The sequence below is a fragment of the Tursiops truncatus genome, chromosome 16 (assembly GCF_011762595.2).
Source record: "Tursiops truncatus isolate mTurTru1 chromosome 16, mTurTru1.mat.Y, whole genome shotgun sequence".
Taxonomy (NCBI): Eukaryota; Metazoa; Chordata; class Mammalia; order Artiodactyla; family Delphinidae; genus Tursiops; species Tursiops truncatus.
In genome coordinates, this window is record NC_047049.1 from 45,009,133 (window position 1) to 45,029,751 (window position 20,619).

The 20,619-nt window shown below is 41.8% G+C and overlaps 1 protein-coding gene across 15 annotated transcripts in view; it reads right to left on the reverse strand.

Moving 5' to 3' along the window:
- MARCHF8 (membrane associated ring-CH-type finger 8) overlaps positions 1 to 20,619 on the reverse strand; it is a 111,925-nt gene that overhangs the window by 10,899 nt on the left and 80,407 nt on the right. For 13 of the 15 annotated variants that reach the window (XM_019932694.3, XM_019932644.3, XM_019932182.3 and 10 more), the window contains one exon: positions 12,698 to 12,748. The exons of 1 other annotated variant lie outside the window; for it this stretch is intronic. In XM_019932694.3, the coding sequence (XP_019788253.2) occupies positions 12,698 to 12,748 (51 nt within the window). Of the gene's footprint in view, positions 1 to 12,697; positions 12,749 to 15,522; positions 15,571 to 20,619 lie in introns of those variants that run through there. One more of the 15 variants, XM_033842467.2, reaches the window with a different exon arrangement.

Here is a 20,619-nt window from a genome sequence, read left to right on the forward strand (position 1 = left end):
TACAGTCAGCCTGCTCTCTGATGTTCAGCCCTAGCCCCACTCTGAGATGGGGAGCCTTCTTGAACTTCCTGCTCCCTTCTTTAACTTGTGAGGGTGACCAGCAGCTCTGTTCAGCACCTGTAGGCAAGGCCACAAGCTGGTCATGGTGTAGAAAAGTAAGCGTCGTCACCACGCCTCCCCAAGTAGACCTGGGAGGAAGGGAGGACAGGAATGTAGGTTCACGTCCTTGTCCCTCACTGCTAAGAGGTCAGCTCTCCGTCCTCTAGGTTGCTGGGTCAAGCTTAGTCGCTTGGACTGAGGTACAGAAGGAAGCGCCCTCCCCACGTGAGCAAGGGAAAAGTACACTGCTCACCAAGAAGACGGGGGCGATACCTAGTTATCTCCCTCCCTGTTACATTCTAAGGACAGGAGCCTCTTGAAACCACGCGTACTTTCCTGTATTCTGAAGGGAAGGCAAACCCTGTGAAAGGAAAGTAGGGTCGTATCTGGAGAATGAGGCCCTCCCAGGATCAGTGTCTTTGAAAGGAGGCAGGTCTCAGATGGGAAGCTGAAACCAAGACAAAATGGCCTCTCACTCCCGTTCTGAACCTCAAGTAATTCATGTGAAAACGGGAAGTCCGGGGTAACGATCACATTAGCACACATCTGTGCTGGCAAGGCTCAGTGGTAGGAGGGAGAGCCTTGGAGCAGAACAAAACCTGCATCGAGGAAGCAGCCGGACTATCCACACACTTGACATCGGTGATCCCTTCCCCATGAGTTTCCTGTCTCAGGTGTGTCACGGGGACTCACACAGAGTCGTGTCTGTACTTGCAGCAGACTGGCAGGCCTGCAGGATGGCGGCAGCCCCAAGCCCCTGCTCTGTTTGGGAAACAGGAACAGCCTCGGCATCCTCTATCTGTGCTCCTGCCCTCACTTCGTCCTCTCTGATCCCACAAAGAACATCATGAGACACTTTCAGCAGGTAATATCCAAGCCTCAACAGGCCTCCCAATAACAGAGCAAAAGTCTCCCTTCTTCTTAGATCATGAGGTTACAAGGAAAATTTTAAAATCTACTTACTGTTGTTTTACATACATATAAACCAACAAATGCCTTATCCCGGCTCTTTCTCCGTAAGAGCGAGAAAATGAGCAAGATTCATGGGGCCATCACAGTCCCCGTAGAGGTTCCTTCTGTCACCAGCTAAAGAGGAGCGCATGCTGAGAGTTCAGGACCAGTCCCCACGCAGAATGATCATCAAAGCACAGCGACAGCAACTTTAAAGAGCTTAACTTGTTGCTGGTATCAGGCCGAGTAAAATCTGTCAACCTACCAAGGAGGATTTAAAAGACTGGCCTGATCAACAATGGCAACAACAAAATGAAGCCAAGAGCTGCAAACACAGTTCCAGGGTCCAACCAGGGAGGTCAAGACAAGTCAAGGGGCTGGCAGTCCCCTCTCAGCGGCTCGGGCCAACAGCTCCCCAGCTCCTCCTGAGAGCAGGGGGCAGGGTGACATTCAGGAGGCTGTGCTGGCTCAAGGGAAAAAGAGACTCTATGCCCCCCGCACAAAGCCAGAGAACACTCTCTCCCCTCCACGAGGATCAGACCACACAGGACTCCACAGTTACTGACAAAAGGAGTAAATGTTCATAACGAGAAAATTCATATGTGTTGAGAAAACTTAAGCCCTCTGTTCCTGAAGTTCTTTGTTGGTTCTCAAACAAGAGACCTTCCTCCGGTCATGAAAAAGAATGTAAAGCAATCTCATTACAAAAAAATTTTCATAAAAATCCCCTCTTTTTAAGATGTTGTCATCAATTATGTCAAAACAAACCTCTGGATTCTGTCTAGGCCTAAATTCCAGTTGCTTTTATTTCTTAGGAATGACATGTTTGTTCTGCTGTCCTCAAGTCACTTAATGGTTGCCTTTCCTATCAACCCACTGTTTTAAATGATTTTATCAAGACTGCCAAAAACATATAAGGAATAGAAAACTTTCCATGTATCCCTGGTAGAAGCTGGCATGCTCCCACCTCTGTTTCCCTTTAAGAGAACTTACTGCCATTGGGAGGCCTGCCATAACAGACTCACCAAGCAGAGTTCTCAGTCTGTGGCAGGAACTTACCAATTTGACACTGGAGGGGACCTCCTCCCTGCAGGACACCAGCTGTACCTTCCATAACCCTACCCTTCCCCGCCTGCTTTTTGATTCACTTCCTTCCCTTGCTCCCTCCACTACGTTACTTTCCAACCTCCCTCTCAGCCACTTCCTCCTCCTCCTCTATTGCGAAACCCCACTGGGCCCTTTTTCATTTACCAGCAAAGCTACATTTAAAACATTTTGCTCCCTAACAAGAGTGAATCAGCCCATCTGATCTTCATCAACACGTATGGGGCCACAAGAAATGGTCTGGTTGGGCTTGTTTGCTTTTAAGCCAGAAGGAACTTGAGGAAGGACTAGAGAAGGAGGGCAAGATGCAATGAGGGCTCGTGTTTACAACGGACTTCAAATTAGATTTATCAAATCAATGACTTAATCAAAAAATGGGAAAGGAAATACAGATGGCTCTTAAAGCATCAGAAGATGCTTGACCTCTCTCACAACAAGAAATACAAATTAAAGCTCCAATGAGAAATACCATCATCATCAACAACAAAGCACCTAAAAAAAATCAAACACCCATGTTGGCAAAAGTATGGGGTAACAAGCATGCTTACACATCGCTGGTGGGAAAGCAACCTGGTAAACCTCCCTCCTAAGATGGCAATTTTGCTGAGAATTACAAATGCACGTGCACTTTGTCCCAGCAACTCTTTTAAGAATTCATCCTCACACATATGCAGGAAGAGGTTTGTACAAAACTGTTTGTGGGAGCAAAGGGTTGGCATAACTTCATTGCCCGTGGGCTCGTATCTGATTGAGTTAATACTGGTACAATGATAGAAAGGAACGTGGGCAATCATTAGCAGAAGGGAAAGCTCATTATGTGCAGTAAGGGGTATATGGAGGGAGCAGGCAGAGAGTAGAGCCACACCATGCATGCTGGCACGTGCAGACTATCTGTCAGTAGCTCCCAAGAGTGGTTTCCTGTGAAACACAGAAGGAGAGCAGGGACCCCGGGCAGGAGGGACACAGACTTTTCATGAAGACCCTTTCCAACCTTATACCACTTAACCAAGAACAGGTATTTTCTAAATACAAATTTATTTTTAAAGTAACATGAGACTGAAAGTCTAAGAAGTACCGTAAAACTGCACAACCAACTGTAATGATTTTCCAATTCTGGAAAAACTGGTAAAGAAATTGATTTCATGGGTCATGACCTACATTTTTAGCAATGAAATAGAATAGATGTCAAAGTGCATCTGACATGATGATTAAGTCTTTGGGGGAATTTTTTCTTTCAGTTGTGTGTGTCAATGAGCTGAGTTTCAATGTAAACACTATTTCTTACAAAGGATTATGGTCAACATAATTTGAAAGTCATTGCACTACTGTATTTCTACCAAAAAAACGTAACAAACAAAAATATCAAAATAAGTAAAAGAAAAAGAAGATGGTTAAATCAAGAAAGCATGTTAGGGACTTCCCTGGTGGTCCAGTGGTTAAGACTTCTCCTCCAATGCAGGGGTTGAGGGTTCGATCCCTAGTCAGGGAGCTAAGATTCCACATGCCTCGCCACCAAAAAAATCCCAAAACATAAAACAGAAGCAATATTGTAACAAATTCAATAAAGACTTTAAAAATAGTCCACATCAAAAAAAAATCTTAAAAAAAAAGAAAGCATGTTACATTGTCAGCACAGAGATTTTGAAAGTGAAGGGCTCTGACAGCTATCAAGAGAGAGGTTTTTCCTCTATAAAGATGGCATTTGCCACCTGTATTAGATTTTTATTACCATGTTAACGAATTACCACAAACTTAGTGGCTCAAAACCACAAATGTATCATGCGACAGACAGCGTGATAGGACCCTCTGCTCAGGGTCTCCCTTCTTTGTGGAGGCTCTGGGGAAGAATGCACTTCCACGTTCATTCAGGTTGCTGGCAGAAGGCAGTTCCTAGCAGGTTTAGGACTGAGGACCTGTTTACTTGCTGGTTGTCAGCCAGGGGATGCCTGCATTCCCCATCCATCCCTCCCCATCTTCAAGTCCACTCTTGCTTCCAATCTCTGCCACCAGCCAGAGAAAGCTCTCTGTCTTTAAAAGCTCATGTGATTCCATTAATACAATGATCTCATCAGCAATGTCTCATCATAGTGACAGGCTCTGGGCATCAGGGTGGGACATCTTTGGGGGGCCATTTTAGAAATTCTGCTTACCTTTACTTTCTGCTCAGGAGGTTACTAAATGCTACCGCTCCTGTCCCCAAACCAAGAGAGAGTGATTGGGTCCTTACTGCTGCTCAGCAGGCCTGACTTCATATAATAAAGCCAAATAGAGTCTCACTTGGTGTTTAGACACTGCAATGTACAGACTGAGACTGCGTTTCAGCAAACCTTCTGCTTAGTGCAGAATTTCCTCTGTGAAAAGAAATGCTTCATTAAGAGAGAATCTGATTTCTAAAAATAAACACCCAGTTGTATTCATCTTCCAAAATGATCTACAATTAAAGAGGAGAGGCCAGTTCTGTGGCTGCTCTGATATACACATGTTGACTCCTGATGAAGGGCTGGGCCAAGAACAAGCTTTCACAATAGCAAATAATTGAAACTGACCGCTAAAAAAGTCAATATAAAATACGTACAATACAGAATTCATGGAGGAGAGTGTACAATAAAAACTACTGAATTCTAAAATGATTTCCATTATAAATGACTCTCAGCTTTGTCTAGCAAGTAGCACTAACACTGAATTCTTTTCTTCGGTGCCCTTTTAGAGAGAGTTGGAATTATGTGAATAATAATATGCCCCCAGCATAAGGAGGGGCCTATGTCATAGCACTGCTACAGGGAAGACAACAGCTGAAGGGACTTTCTCATGGCTCATCTTACAAAGCAGGTCTTTAAGCTACTGTTGGGAATATTGCAAACATAACTTGTTTTCAATAAATTACATTGAAGACAATGATTTCTGAGCAAAGATGGCTTCACATTCCCAGAAACTATAAGTGTAACCATATAAAGGCCCCCAAACCACCAGAAATACCATGGTGAAAGGGCTGGGTTTCTGAGTTATTTAGTAATCAAAAGGACCCTTTTACTGCTACAGACTTCTTTTAAATATTTAATTTTTTTAAATAAATTTTTTTTAATAAATTTATGTTATTTATTTCTTGGTTGCATTGGGTCTTCATTGCTGCGTGTGGGCTTTCTCTACTTGCGGTGAGCAGGGGCTACTCTTCGCTGCGTTGCATGGGCTTCTCATTGCGGTGGCTTCTCTTGTTGCGGAGCGCAGGCTCTAGGTACACAGGCTCAGTAGTTGTGGCGCATGGGCTTAGCTACTCCGTGGCATGTGGGATCCTCCCGGACCAGGGCTCGAACCCGTGTCCCCTGTATGGGCAGGTGGATTCTTAACTACTGCGCCACCAGGGAAGTCCCTAAATATTTAACTTTTCAAATATAACTGAAATGCCTTTTTTTTTTTTTTTTTTGTGGTACGCGGGCCTCTCACTGTTGTGGCCTCTCTCATTGCAGAGCACAGGCTCCAGATGCGCAGGCTCAGCGGCCATGGTTCACGGGTCCAGCCGCTCCGCGGCATGTGGGATCCTCCCAGACCAGGGCACGAACCCGTGTCCTCTGCATCGGCAGGTGGACTCTCAACCACTGCGCCACCAGGGAAGCCCTGAAATGCATTTTTATTTCCAATCATTCTTTGAGAAAATTCTGAGGTGGTAGCAAAAGCACTGTTTTTGACTCCAAAGTCCTCAGTCTGTGTGTGTTCCTGGGTCACTCCACTAAGCACACCACCTCCCAAGAGCACACCACTTGGAGCAGGAATTTAATCATTTAAAAATCAGGTCAATAATCCACAGGGCTACTATGAGGAGCAAATAAAGTCAGAGATGCAGAGATGTGACACACACCATTCTTGGAATGTGTCCACTGCGTAGAAGGCTTCCAGGTGGACTACTACTGCTTGATGGTCTACAGAGTAAACTTGCAGGTATATCTGTGATGAAATGCCCCCATTCCAACAGAGGCAACCACTGTCCACTCACTGGGATGAGAAAAGTTTCTGCCCAGGCTGCTCACCTGGCGGGTGAACCTTTGGCCTGGGAGAATGCGACTGACAAGGAACACAGGAGACAAGAAAGATGACCCCAAACTTAATGTTAAGGCTCTTCCTCTAAAGCCAAATGTGTTAGGTGACAAATGAAATCAGTTCTCTCTTTAAGCACACGCCCTCCCCGACCCACAATCCAAAAGAATACTCAGGGACCTGCTTGAAACCCCTTTGCTGGCCCCAACGCCCCAAGCCCAGCCTCCCTCTCTGCTCTGCGACTCGGCATTGGTCACCGAGCACTCCACAACCTCTTGCTCCTCCTGGGGATGCTGCCACACCCCACCCAGCACAACTGGCTGTTCCTCAGGTTTCTCCTCAAAAAGGGCTTTTCACCCCTATTATTCATTGTCCTTGTACTCTGTTCATTTCTTTCCTGGCACTTGTCAAGGTTTATAAAAAGATGTTACTGGAACAATATGTTCACCAAGAAGCTGCTGCTGTTCAGCCTTGCACAGTGCCTAGCACACAGGAGGTGTTCAATGAACACTTGGTGACTAAATAAAACAAGGACACTCTGGAGTAACTGTGTCTCTTTTAATATGTCTAAAACAGAGGTTCTCAAATTTGTTGGTCTCAGGACCCCTTAACACGCTAAAAAAACGGAGGCCCCCAAAGAGCTTCATTCTTATGTTTATGTGGGTTACATCAACCAAATATTAGAAGTTTTTAAAACACAAGACCACCAGCACACATTCCATTAGTGTCAGAGAGAAGATGCCATCTTGCATGCCACTCAGTCTCTGGAAATTCCACTGTACACCTGTGAGAGAATGAGAGTAATAAAAGCAAATAATGTCTTCGTATTATTATGAAACCGGGTTTAACCTTCTCCCTCTCCCTGCCAGGAGATCCAAAAGCAAACTGAAAACTGCTGGTCTAGAGTTTCAGCCAAAAATTAAACTGTAACCAGTCAGAAGGCTAAAAAAAAAAGAAAAGAAAATACGGTCAATCAATCTTTATAAGAGGGGAGCCAAACAGCAAGACACTGACCATGGAGCTCCATCAGGACCCAGAGTGAAGCTATGTGGTGCTCATGACACACGTGAAGCAGGCTGTTACCACTTGATGCCATTCAACTCCACCAATTCATTCTCCTTGTTTCTACTGCATGAAAATAAGTATCTTGTCTTTGGGATAGTTGTTTTCTTCAGTATAAATTAAGAAAGGCACATTCGCCTTATACTTAACCCATAGGTCTGAGTAACCTAAGTCTGTCACTGGTTAACTCTGTATTCAGAAACAGAGAGAAGCAGGCCTTGGTCTTGACAATCACACCAAGGTGTGTGGCCAGCAAGCCACCATCCTAAGGCTGTATTTACATCTGACATGTGACATTCTGCTGTATCTCATTCCTACCTAACGGCAACATTAACTAGAAAATATTCAAGAGCTCCAGGAGAGTCAATGCTCAAATTCATTGAGATTTGCTTGCCAAACAACAGAACAGCAATAATTTTAAGTGCTCGTTAAACATGTCCAATCTGACTTCTACCCAGGAATACTTGATTAACCAGAGGCAGGCACATAATGTTCATGGTATCTGAATAAAATTATGCAGAGCTCTAAAATATTCTGCCAGGTACCAGTCTTCAGCAACTGCTGGAGCTTAGTGAACCTGCTTGGCTGCAGGGAGGAGGGCACCCATGCTCCAGGCTTCATGATGGATGTCTAGCCTGCCACTGCCATCTCCCTGTGGTAAGTGCTGCCAATCATGAACTTGTTCAAGAAATTGTGTCACCTGGACCAAATCCAATTCCCCGGGTTGAATAAGAATGCTTCCCTCAGCATTCTCAGTAAACTAACGCCATGCCTGTGTGCTGCCCTTTCCCGTACATAAGGCTCCCTTGAGAGGTATCAGCAGAGGCTCAAGAAAGCCCAGCCCCCTCAGTGAACCTGGCCTATGCCAATTCCTTTTATCTTAAAAAATTCTATTCGGACAGAGTGAGTTTAAGCCGCCTCAGGGAATTCTAACCTTCCTCTAAAGGGTTTTAGGTCAAAGTACAGTGGTCCTCACTGGAATGGTCCCAACCAACACAGCCCCAGGGTTTACAGGTACCTTGCAACTGGGTGGCCATGACAGCCATCACTCCCAGTGACCAAGGCTGCAAATACCTGCCTTTCACCTTTACCTAAAGAACTGGATTTCCCAAGAAGGTGACAAACCAGTTTTCTACTACAGTTTAACCCCATTCTGGCCAGCTCCTTTTTACCTTTTATGTCCTGCTTTAAGTATCCCCTCCTCAGCCATACCTTCTCCGAGCAGCCCTTTTAACTTCGGTCCCTCATAATTCTGTACCTTAGCCCCTTTTCTTTCACCTTCATAATAATTCTGTCTGCGGGTATTTTATGGCACTCTACTTACTCCTCTCTTCTCTGTTTAGTTCAGCATTCAAAGCATAATGTCTTGCACACAGTTAAGTGTTGGACAAAATCTGAACTCATGCAATACTCCTAAACGCTGCACTGGGCCTCCTTGTATACGTTACAACTGAGGATACTTTATGCCGAGCGATGAGACAGCTTGCAGGTAGTGGGCAGTGGTGGTACAACACCCCTGGACAGGGAGTCACGTCATCTCACCCTAACATGGCAGGCCTTCCAGGAGCAGCCTCCGTGATCATCCAAGTCCCCCGAAGGCTGTGTCAGTATCTCGCTGCATTCCCCCCACCAGCCCGTGTTCCAAGTCACCCTGGGAGTGAAGGCCACCTGTCAGCCAGGGGCTGAACATCACTCCTACAGCAGAGACCCTACCTCTAGCCCTTCCCCTCTCTGCACCACACAGCCTCCCAAATCCCCTTGTCTGTCAGAGCTCTAGTTCACAAAGGGCAGAATCAGGACCAGTGGTGGGTGATAGAATAAGAGTTTAGGCAACACATCGAAAGAACATTTTGTACTAGTTTTTTAACAGGAGCATAATGCAGACTGCAGGTGACTGACTAATGTGAGCACAAACTAGCCTGAAATCCAGCTAGAGGCTGAGCTGGCAGGAAAAGTCTCTTGACAAGACAGCAGAGATCTCAGGTAGCATAAAACATGTCCATGGTCTGAACTTTCTTTGTATCTTCCATCTCAAGGGTATGAAGCATCTGCTTAAGTATGTTTGCTACACTGAAGATAAGAGTTTTACATATCTTGGCCTAAAAGTAGCTTCAAACAACAGGCCCATTTTATAAATACAAGGAAGAACTGCATTCTCAAAAACTAGTTATCTTGGGCTTCCCTGGTGGCGCAGTGGTTGAGAGTCCGCCTGCCGCTGCAGGGGACACGGGTTTGTGCCCCGGTCCAGGAAGATCCCACATGCCGCGAAGCGGCTGGGCCCGTGAGCCATGGCCGCTGAGGCTGCGCGTCCGGAGCCTGTGCTCCGCAACGGGAGAGGCCACAACAGTGAGAGGACCGCGTACCGCAAAACAAAACAAAAAGAACTAGTTATCTTGCACAGCAGTCCTGCCCTCTGTTCTGCAGCCCCATTTAACTGGTTCATGCCTAACATACTTAAGGAGGCTCACATTTTACAACAAAATTTCATGCTGAGGGGATCACTGGGAAGTTAGTGGTGTGAGCACACAAGACTCCCCACTCCTGAGGTTTTCTTTTGATCCCAGTTAAGTGTGCAGGAACTCCTGCTGTGGAAATGCAATAGACCCAAATCTTCTTTCTGCTCTGAAAGCTTTGAGGCTTTCACAGTACCCCTGTTTCTAAGAGTGTGGAAGTGTGGAGCTAAAACTTCTTTTTCAGAAAATTCCAACCCTGCCTACAGGAAAGCTCCATGTCAGCGGCCTTGTTTGTTTTGCTCATCACTTTATGCTAGCACCTGGAGCTCAGTGCCTGGCACAGAGAACACACAATAAAAATGTGTGCAAGAAGGAAAAAAGGAAAAAAGCCAGAGTTTTGATTAGACTTCTTAATTTTCACCCCCAGGTGATATTTATCTTAAAGCATATACAGGCATACTTCAGAGATATTGTGAGTTCAGTTCCAGAGCACTGCAATAAAGCAAGTATCGCAATAAAGCCAGTCACACAAATTTTCTGGTTTCCCAGTGCACATAAAAGTTATGTTTACACTATACTGTACTCCATTAACTTTGAAGTAACATTATAACTAAAAAAGAAAGTACATACCTTAATTTAAAAATACTGTTAAAAAATGCTGACCATCATCTGAGGCTTCAGCAAGTCGTATAGTACCATCAAAGATCACTGATCACAGATCACCATAACAAATATAATAATACTAATGAAAAAGTTTGAAATATTTAGTGAATTACCAAAACATGACACAGTGACAAGAAGAGAGCAAATGCTGTTGGAAAAATGGTGCCGACAGGCTTGCTCAATGCAAGGTTGCCACAAACCTTCAGTTTGTAAAAAGCGCAATATTTGAAAAGTACAATAAAGTGAAATGCAATGAAACGAAGTCTGCCTATGGTTCTGTCTTTGATCAGGAACGACATAATAATAGCTACCATCAAGGACTATCCTGACCCAATCAACCTAAGATCACCAGGGTTCAACCAAGTTTGACAAGAGTCAGTTTACTGACTCATTGCAATGAGGAAGCTGTCCCATGGCTCCTTGCCAACATTATCCCTAAGTCTCAGAGCAAGCCTGAAGGTTGTATAATTACCCTAATTTTACTCATCAAGAAATTAAAGTTCAGAGGAGTATCCTTCCTCAAAGTCACATGGCTAGAAACCCTTGTCCACCTAACCCTCTAACACCCTCACAGAGCAACTCAGAAGGCCCATGCTCCAGGCCTGTGACAAGCCCAACAAATGTTCCTCTAGACATTGTAAGCCATGAGTTTACAAACTTTTTTAACTATAGTAGGAAACTTTCCTTCAAATAAAATCTTACTAAAACCATAAACAAACAAGAAACATGTATCTGAGGCACAGGATAATAACATCTTTCAGAACTGCTCTTAGCCATTGGAGCAAGGCAATGAGTGCTACTGTGTGCTTTTAAAATGTTTAATTCAACTTAACCAGACAGGCCATTTAGATCTATGCCTTCTTACTTTTCTCTATGCTTATATGTTGGACAGCTCCTTCAAAAAGTAGTAGGGCAAAACTGGCCATTTTACTCAGACAGTAATGATCTACCACTACACAGTTCTATAGCTCCAGCATTCCTGGCTGAAGGAACAGCAAAAGAAAAGAAAAGGAGGTTGGAACAGCAGAGAGTATTTGGTGAAAGGTAGTTATATGAGGTGGCTGAAGCTACCCTCCACTGGTCTGGGGGAAGGTCAGGTCAGCAATGAACCAAGAAGCACTCTGTAAATGGCCTTTAGGCACACTAAGCACTGTGGACTTTTCTTTTCATGCAAAATTCAGTGGCAGAATGACATGATTAGATCACAAGTATGCCTAAGAACAGATGATTAATGTCTTAAAGGATTTTCTACATTCTACTTTTAATTCAAAAGTATACTATAGAGTGATATGAATAAAAAACATTTGGCATATAATGTCACTGTTTATTTTAGAGAAATTAAGAGGCCTGAGACAGCAGAATAGGTTTTGCCACACTATTCAGATCTTCCTGTCAGGATCTGACACAGACATGATGCGAGAGAAAATCCATCTTTGCAAGGAACCTTCATAGACACACCTGTATGGACAACGGGTTGGCTAGAGCCCGTGTCTAGGCTGAGAGATGAGCAGTGCATAGGAGCAAGCTCACGGCATGGGAGACACCGTCTGCTGGCTCCGGGGTCACCCCTAGCATCTGATGTGCTCCCGGCAGGCTACTCAAGTGACTACCCCACAGGTGTATCAGGTGCTGTTGGCTGCCGATTCACCCCTCTGCCCTCCTTTTCCTAGCCACGTTCCAGCTGGCGGGGGTCTTATGATCCAGTTCTGGCCAGTGAGATGTAAGCAGAAGTCAGGCAGCTGAGGGGCGCTTCTGGGAAAGCTTTTGCCTTCCTGTTGAAAAGGGTCACTCTCAGCTGACAGACCACAGCCAGGGTGCCTGGAGGTCCAGCTCCCACCTTGAGATCAAACATGAGGATGACAACGTGCCAAGGAAGGTGGCACAAAGAAAGCGGAAGGAGCCTAGATCCCCGGCAACATCTGTGAGCACTGCGTCAGCCCTGAACCATCCACCTCCAGACATCTTGTCATCAGAACAACAGAAATCTATAGTTATTTAAGTCAGTAGAGTTGGTTTTTTATTACCATCAGGCAAATGCATTCCTAATTGAGGTGACAGATTCTCTGGTGACTCTCTGAGATTTCTTTTACCTGAAAGTAAACAATTTCTACTGGAAGAAATGGGGTTTTCTCCTATCAGTCACTCCCCCCAACACAAATCTAGAATTGCCTCACTAGAAAAATATAACTGCTATATACCTCACATGGTCCCAGAGCGGATTAAAGTAATGAACTGATAACTTTATGTCTTTAAAAGAGAAAAGTGTAAACACATGCCAGGTATAAGAATATAAAAACCCCAAGCTACAAAAATAACATATTTCAGTAGCACTCTACCTTAGAAATGTTACTTGAATGACTCATGGAATGTCCCAAAGTCTTCTCATGCTGCAAAAAACCAAACAGGTGTTAAGTATCAAGCTTTGATTAAAATGGGCAAACAAGTAATTGAACATAACAATCCTACTAACAAATCATTCCCTCAACTACAATTTGCTGTGCACAAACTATTATGCACCAGGCCAGCTATGAGATACTGGAGAATTTGGCAAAGATGAATAAAACAATAGTCCTTGCCCTAAAGGAATTTATTAACAAGAAAAGAACAGGAATTTGGAACTAACTGTAAAAATAAGACGGCAGTAGTAAGTATCTTAAGAAGCATTCAAGTGTAGGTTCAGAAGCAAGAAGCTGCGTGTTCAGTTGTATACCATGTGGTCCATGCGATGAGGAGCTGCTATAAGATGTGGAAGGGGAAAGCAGGACAGATGACCCCACCCAGGCTGTCTGGCTGCAAAGTGCTGGGTACTCTGCAGGGATACTGCACAGCTCACACCTACTCCCTCAAGCCTGTTTGTCCTCCTGGGTTAGAGAAATCTGAGAGTCCTGCTAGCCTCCTCCGTCTCACACTCCTCCACCTTCAAGTCACAAAGTCTTAAAAACAAATTCTTCCTCCCTAATGTCTCTCAATCTCAAATCCCATCTCCATTTCTATTGTCAATGCCTTCATTTATGTTCTCTTCATTTCTTCCTGTAATTTTACCTGTTCTTTCTGCTTTTAAATTGACCTCCCTGATACACAATTGTTACAAACTGAATTGTTAACCTCCCATCCCCAATTTATATGTTGAAGTCCTAACTCCCATTACTCACAATGCCACTACATTTGGAGGTGGGAATCTTTAACATTGTAACTATGTTACAATGGGGCCATTAAAGCTGGGCCCTAATCCAATATGAATGGTGTCCTTAGAAGAAGAGGAAATTAGGACACAGATATACACAGAAGATGCAGGGAGAAGATACCACCTATCTACACATTAAGCAAAAGGGTCCACAGGAAAAACCTGCTGACACCTTGTTCTTGGACTTCTAGCCTCTAGAACTGTGAGGAAATAAATTCCTGTTGTTTAAACCATCCAGTCTGTGTCTGTGGTACTTCGCTATGGTAGCCCTAGCAAACGAATACAATAATATTCCACACTATAAACTTCTAAAAAAAGCAAATGTTCCAAATGTAAATCTGATTTTTAAAAATAATGAAGTAACCTTCCCTGAATCCACTCAGCCTTGCTCTAAATCAAATGAGTTAAATAAAAAAACTATTACAAATGGAAGAGATGATCTTAACGTGTATTTTTTAAATTATCTATTCTCGTTTTCAGTTCACACGCCATGCAATAACCATGGTGAAGATCAGAGAAGGCTGAGATGTAGGTAAAATTCTTTGATCAGAAGGAAGTACAAAGGAACTGGTGGCTCATTTAAAAGCTCCTTTGAGGAACAGCTGATTCCATTCCACCAAGGCTCTCCTTAAAGAAAGCTGGCCACCAAGAAAATTTTGACTTTCTCCTTCCTCTCAATCCACCAAATCACAGACTGCCTTGACTTCTGTACACTTGGCTCCTGAACACTTGATATGACTAAAATGATGATGAAGAAGTGTTTCAAGACCTCCCAAGTAGCCTGCAGTCAGCACGTGTTTTGGCAATGTTGTCTTTATAGCAATGTGTTTGTGTAATTTTGGGAATAATTTTATTAAATTCTCCCTTACTTTATAAATCTGAGCAGGAATAGGAGTTCAAGTCTCTTAAATGTAATACAGTACAGACAGTGCTATTAAGTGTTTAGTCTCACAGAATGTTTCTTGGTCTTTCTTAAGTTCGTCAATTAGATAGTTATAAAGGAAAAGAAATAAGTATAAAGTGTGTTCAAGGTGTTGGCAATATATCACCAAAATCTACCTCTCTGGGAAATGAGTCCCTCTGTCCACAGAAAAAGTAAATTTATAATCATTCAAGTTTCATTCATGAGTCAAGAACGTACTAGGGACAAACATAGGCACTGCTGGGAATCCAACTTAAAGGCTCATCTGCTGGTGATTTACTAGTAAATTTTAATTTAGTCTACTAAATTAAAACAAAGATACCATATGCTTTGGATTATTTGTACAGAAAACCAATTATAATCACTATCAAATTACCTGCTACCTTACAAGAAATGGCCATAACACCGTCTGGAAATCTACAGAAAAGTTCTGAGCAGCAATAATTCACGTCCTAGACCTTCTGACATTCATTATTCCGTAAAGAATGGTACTGAGTTAGGGAGAAGCCTAGCTGTTAAGCTAGGTAACATTATAAATCCAGACTGAGATCTAAAGGTTGCTCTTTACTTTATGAACTTGAGAAATAAATTTAATGATGTAAAGCCTTTATTCTGTCTTCCTTGTTAGAATAATTCAATATTTTACCTGGTAAAATCAAACAGCCAGCCCCAGAAGATACAGATGTTTTAAAGGCTGAAAGCTGTCAATATTTGGTATTGCTTCTCCACTACTTGGTAGGAAAGTAACAATTCAGTTTCAAAAGATCATATTTTTGGGTTTTTTTTCCTTAAACACTGCTACACTTATTTGGATTTACTGAAAGGAAGCAAATCCCAGGACTCATTCAAGTCAGTTTCTCATTCATTCCATACTTATTTACTATGCAACTGCCATATACAAACAACTGTTATCAGTCACAGAATACCGACAAAAATAAATCTAATTCCTAGGCCTGTGCCAATGTTAACATTACCACAGAAGTGCCTTGAAACAGTGTTTCAATGAGGAATGTACATCTAGGGAAAGGGTGAATGACATTAAAAAAAGCACATACGTAAATTACATCAGGTAGAGTGGGTGACACCATTCTCTCCTACAGTCAGAATGTCAAGTTTCCCAATGAGAAGAAGGAAAGTTTGCCAAACATCAATGTTGAGAACTGGAACGAGGCATAACAAAGAGAGAAAGAGTTCCAATCCAGTTCAAGCTGAAATTAAGCTTCAATGCCTAAGTGATAAAAACCCTGGCAAATTATCTTCACACAGTCTCTAATACGTTCCGTCACTGCTCAGTGGGTCCCACCATCCTGTAACCCTGGGAGAGACGAGAGCCTCACTGCACCCTCCCTTCCTCAGAGGGCATGGAGATGTCACACTGCTATACCATACACCTCCCTCCCTGTCTGGCTCTCATCTCCACATCTCTTTATGGACTCTTTTTGTCTACATTAAACAAGAAGCCTCCTCAGAACACAGCTCCATGCCCTCTTCTCACTTGTTGTCTCCCTTAGACCAGTCCTTCTGAAAATTTGTGCACTTGAATTACTTACGGACTTGCTAAAATGCAGATTGTTAGGTCTGAGGAAGGTTGAGATTCTGTGTTTCTTATAAGCTCCCAGGTAACTCCCATGCTGCTGGTCCCCAGGCCACACTTTAAGATGCAAGTCTGATTCTAAATCCCAGGCCAGAATAATCCATAAAGGCTATGACTCATTTTTTATAAAGCAAATCATGACTACTGAAAAGGTAAATTTCTGTGCAAAAGATGGCAGTGAGCTCACAATTGAGTTAATACAAATAAGTCAGTCAGGGAACAGACTGATAAATAGATTGGAAAAAACTGAGTTAAGGTGTGAGAAAGGAAAGTTTTGTTAATGTAAAAAGTTACCAAATCACAAAGATAAAGAGAAGCTCTGTTGAAAAATATGGGACATTTCACAATTTAATCAGTCCTGTAAATGATTTTGCAAGTCCATATGTGACTCCAGTAAAATGTACCTTGCGGGTAGAGCCAAGATGCAGAGCCTACTGAGACCAAACATGCCCTGGAAAAAGCCAAGAATTAACAAGAAGACAATGAGGTGAGGTGTCTAAGCAAGTTTTGGGGACTCTGTATAAAGTAGTCAAACAAAAGAACTTCATGTGGGAGTCCCCCTGAAACTCTGAACATGACCAGTCATTACACACACACACACACCAACTTATGTGTAACAGACATGGGTAACTGTCTACTCAATATCCATCACCACCAACAGAACTCCAACTTTATTCTGAGCAGCAGCAGACCCAACCAAAAGTTCTCACTTTCTCACACTATTTTGCAACGAAGGGTAAATATCTAAGAAAGTTCTCTCTAAAGATATTACCCTTGAGGGTTTCTGGGAAAGCATTTTCCTTTCCTGAAACTGCTATTCCTTTCTCCAGCATTCCTCCTGCCCTCAGCCACCCTGGAATATATATGCCATGCCAGGAGGAACAGCAGTACCTTTGGTCTCAGGACTCCTTCACAACATAAAAAATTACCGAGGACTCCAAAAACCTTTTGTTTATGTGAGTTGTATCTATTGATATTTACCATATTAGAAATTAAAATGGACAATTTAAAAAATATGAATCTCTTAATTTATTTAGAATTAACAATAAACCAAATTAAAATAAATAACATTTCTATGAAAAACTATTTTTCCAAACAACTAAAGTGAGCAGAGTAGCATGTTTTTACATTTTTATGAATCTTGTTATTGTCTAATTAATAGAAGACAGCTGGATTCTCATATCTGCTTGTGCATTCAATCTCCTCTGATATGCTGTTTTGACTGAAGTAAATGAAGACTATTTGGCTTTATACAGTTACGTAGTTGGAAAAGGAATATGTATTTTAATAACCATGAAACAATTTTGGATATTATTCTTTGTACTACACAAAAACTCAACAGTTACCTGGCATTTAGATTCTGAAATGATATTAATGAACTTTTTTGTGTGTGTGTGTGGTATGCGGGCCTCTCACTGTTGTGGTCTCTCTCGTTGCTGAGCACAGGCTCCGGACGCGCAGGCTCGGCGGCCATGGCTCACGGGCCCAGGCGCTCCGCGGCATGTGGGATCTTCCCGGATCGGGGCACGAACCCGTGTCCCCTGCATCGGCAGGCAGACTCTCAACCACTGCGCCACCAGGGAAGCCCAATGAACTTTTAATACTCCATTAAAATCAACTGCCCCATCTTTCTTTGAAACAATCTCTTAACCATGCCTGACTTTATAACATCACACCTTGGCCATTTAGAGATTATTGGCTCACTGAATTATGCAAATCTCCAAGACTGACATATTTTATTATGCAATATCAAAAACCCACACACTCATTAATATGACCATCAATTGCATCAGAAGAATCTTTAATTATTGAAAAGCTACTAAGCTCACAGTGATGGATACAAGTTTTCTGATATTCTAATTTTTGCTTAGAAACCTCAAATTTGGCAACAAAAACTGTTGCTTGCTTTCCTTAAAGTGAAAGACTGGCTCATTAATTCAATTTAGAGAAAATGTTTGCCAAATACCCAAGTCAAAATAACTATAGTTTGACTGTTATTCTTTCAAGTAAAAATTATATTCCATTAAAAAATGTAACTAGTTCAGGCAGCAACTCAATCATACAAGTGCTTTGCTCTGCACTTTGGTATGCAGTAGAAATTATTTATACCAGAGATGCAAAGAAGGAATCACACATGACCTCTAATGAGGAGAATAGTCAATTAAAACTGGTACACATGTTAGAATCAGCAGAAAAGGACATCAAAATACTATTGTAACTGTTTTCCAAATGTTCAAAAAGTTAAAGAGATTTAAGATATAAAAAACAATCAAATCAAAACTTCCAAAGATAAGCAAACACTGAAAATGCTATACAAAGATATATAGTTATTAACACCATAGATAAAACAAAAAGGAATTCTTAGAAAGCATCTGATAGGAGGAAAAAGAGATGAAAGAGGGAGTGGGGTAAGAATACATGATTTCTCTATCATTTTTTACAACTATTTATGAATGTACAGTTATAATATAAAAGTTTAGCTATATACACATACAGGTGTATGTATTTATGTGTGTGTATGTGAACTGTACAGTTTAAACACCCTAATTAAAAGTCAGAGATTTTCAGACTGAATAAAAAAGCAAGACATAACTACATGCTGCCTACAAGAAAAACACTGTAAATACGTAAATACAAACAGGTTAAAAATAAAGGATGGGACACCAGTAACAAGATGACACTAATAACAAGATGATAGAGGTGCTGAGATCTGATGGAGACTTTAAGCAGCCATTATAAATATACTCAAACGAGCAATCACAACACTCCTGAAGTAAAATGGACTCAATAGCAGAGAGATGACAGAATAAAAGAATCAAGAACTTGATAGAAAAAGTATTCAATTTAATCAACAGAGAGGAAAAAAGATTTTTTAAAAAATATGAACAGATCTCAGGGATCTGTGAAGCAAAACAGTCTAACAGTCCTATCAGTAGAATCCAAAAAGTAAAGAAGAATTACAGTGCTGAAAAATATTTGGAGAAATACTTGCTACAATTTTCCCAAGTTTGGAGAAAGACATACACCTACAGATTAAAGAAGGTGAATGAACTCAAAAAAGGATAAACTAAAAGAAATCCATGCCCATGATATCATAATCAAATTGCTCATTTGGGAAATAAAAGTACAAGAAAATCTAAAGTTTAATATTTTACTTTTCTGCAGAAGGGGAATATTAGAAAGTCCTAATATTTGCTTTCAACTAGACACCTTTGCCCTGATTTTCCCAGCCTTGCCCTTCAGTAGGATTGGTTCCCACTCCCAGCTCTAGGAGTGGGTGCTGACTGGCCTAAAACAATCACTGTTGACAAGAGATTGCCTATCTATCACCACTTAAATCCATTTGGTCAATTTCCACATTAGGGTCTGTTACTTGCAACTCTCCAGGTCCTGGTGCCAAATTCTGTTACAGTTAAGTTGCTATCCATTTATTTGTTTCTCATCAATGGCATAGGCTGGTAACTAATGCCAGTCTTTTGGTCTAGCCACTGTCTGAGCTAGGAGGGAATTTCTGTTTCCTAGCAACATTCTGCCCCTACTCCTTGCCACAGTGAATGGCTGAAGGCCAGGATAACATTAATTCCTTTAGGACAGTCAGAGCCATCTCTTAGAGCTATCCTATTCAAACCACATGATCCTATCCTATTCAAATATCCTGGGAGGGAAAACTCGGATCTGCTTGGAATGGAGAGAACTTTGGCTCTCTACTATATTTGCCTTGATTTGTTTACCTCTGATAAATTATTTTCCATTGGGAATTTGGTTTTATGGTCTCATCATCTTTATAACCTCTGTATTTCTATAAATGGGTTAATGGGTAAGACTATAGATAATCTGATTTGTTAGTTTTTTCTGTTTGTCTATTTGTCTGTTCAGAGCTCAAGTCAATTAAGAACTCATAGCCACAGGAAAGAAAACAGCTCTTTGATACAGACCAATGAATTTTGTAATTTTATGTTTACTCTTGACCCATGGCTGAAATTTTGGAATTGAAGCTATAAGCTTTGTGTCTGCATGTCTATGTGTCTGTCATTCAGAAAGGTCTTTAACTTTCATTGTGTGAAGATGTAATAATTTTCAACCTAGGAATGGTATTAAATTAGATTATAAATCTTATTAGATTATAAAATCTCTGATATTAAGGGAATCTAGAACCAGAAGCTGACTTATATAGGTAAGTACTTGTATAAATAGAGTATTCCTAAAATTCCTAGAAAGTAGGGAAGGTGAAATTCTAATACTTTCAGTGTGCTAGATTATAAAAACATCCCTACAGAAACCAATTCAGAAATGTCTTAAGAAATCAGATTAACATAATTTAGGCAAACTTTTGGCAAATGAGACTGGCTTCATATTTATAGTTTAATAAACATAGCTATGTCTTTTCTGATTTATCAGTGTTAAGTATAAGCACAGATTTTTATTCTATCTGGGTATTTTCCCCAAACTTATAAGTTTTCTTTTTTTTTTTTTTTTGCGGTACGCGGCCCTCTCACTGTTGTGGCCTCTCCCGTTGCGGAGCACAGGCTCCGGACGCGCAGGCTCAGCGGTCACGGCT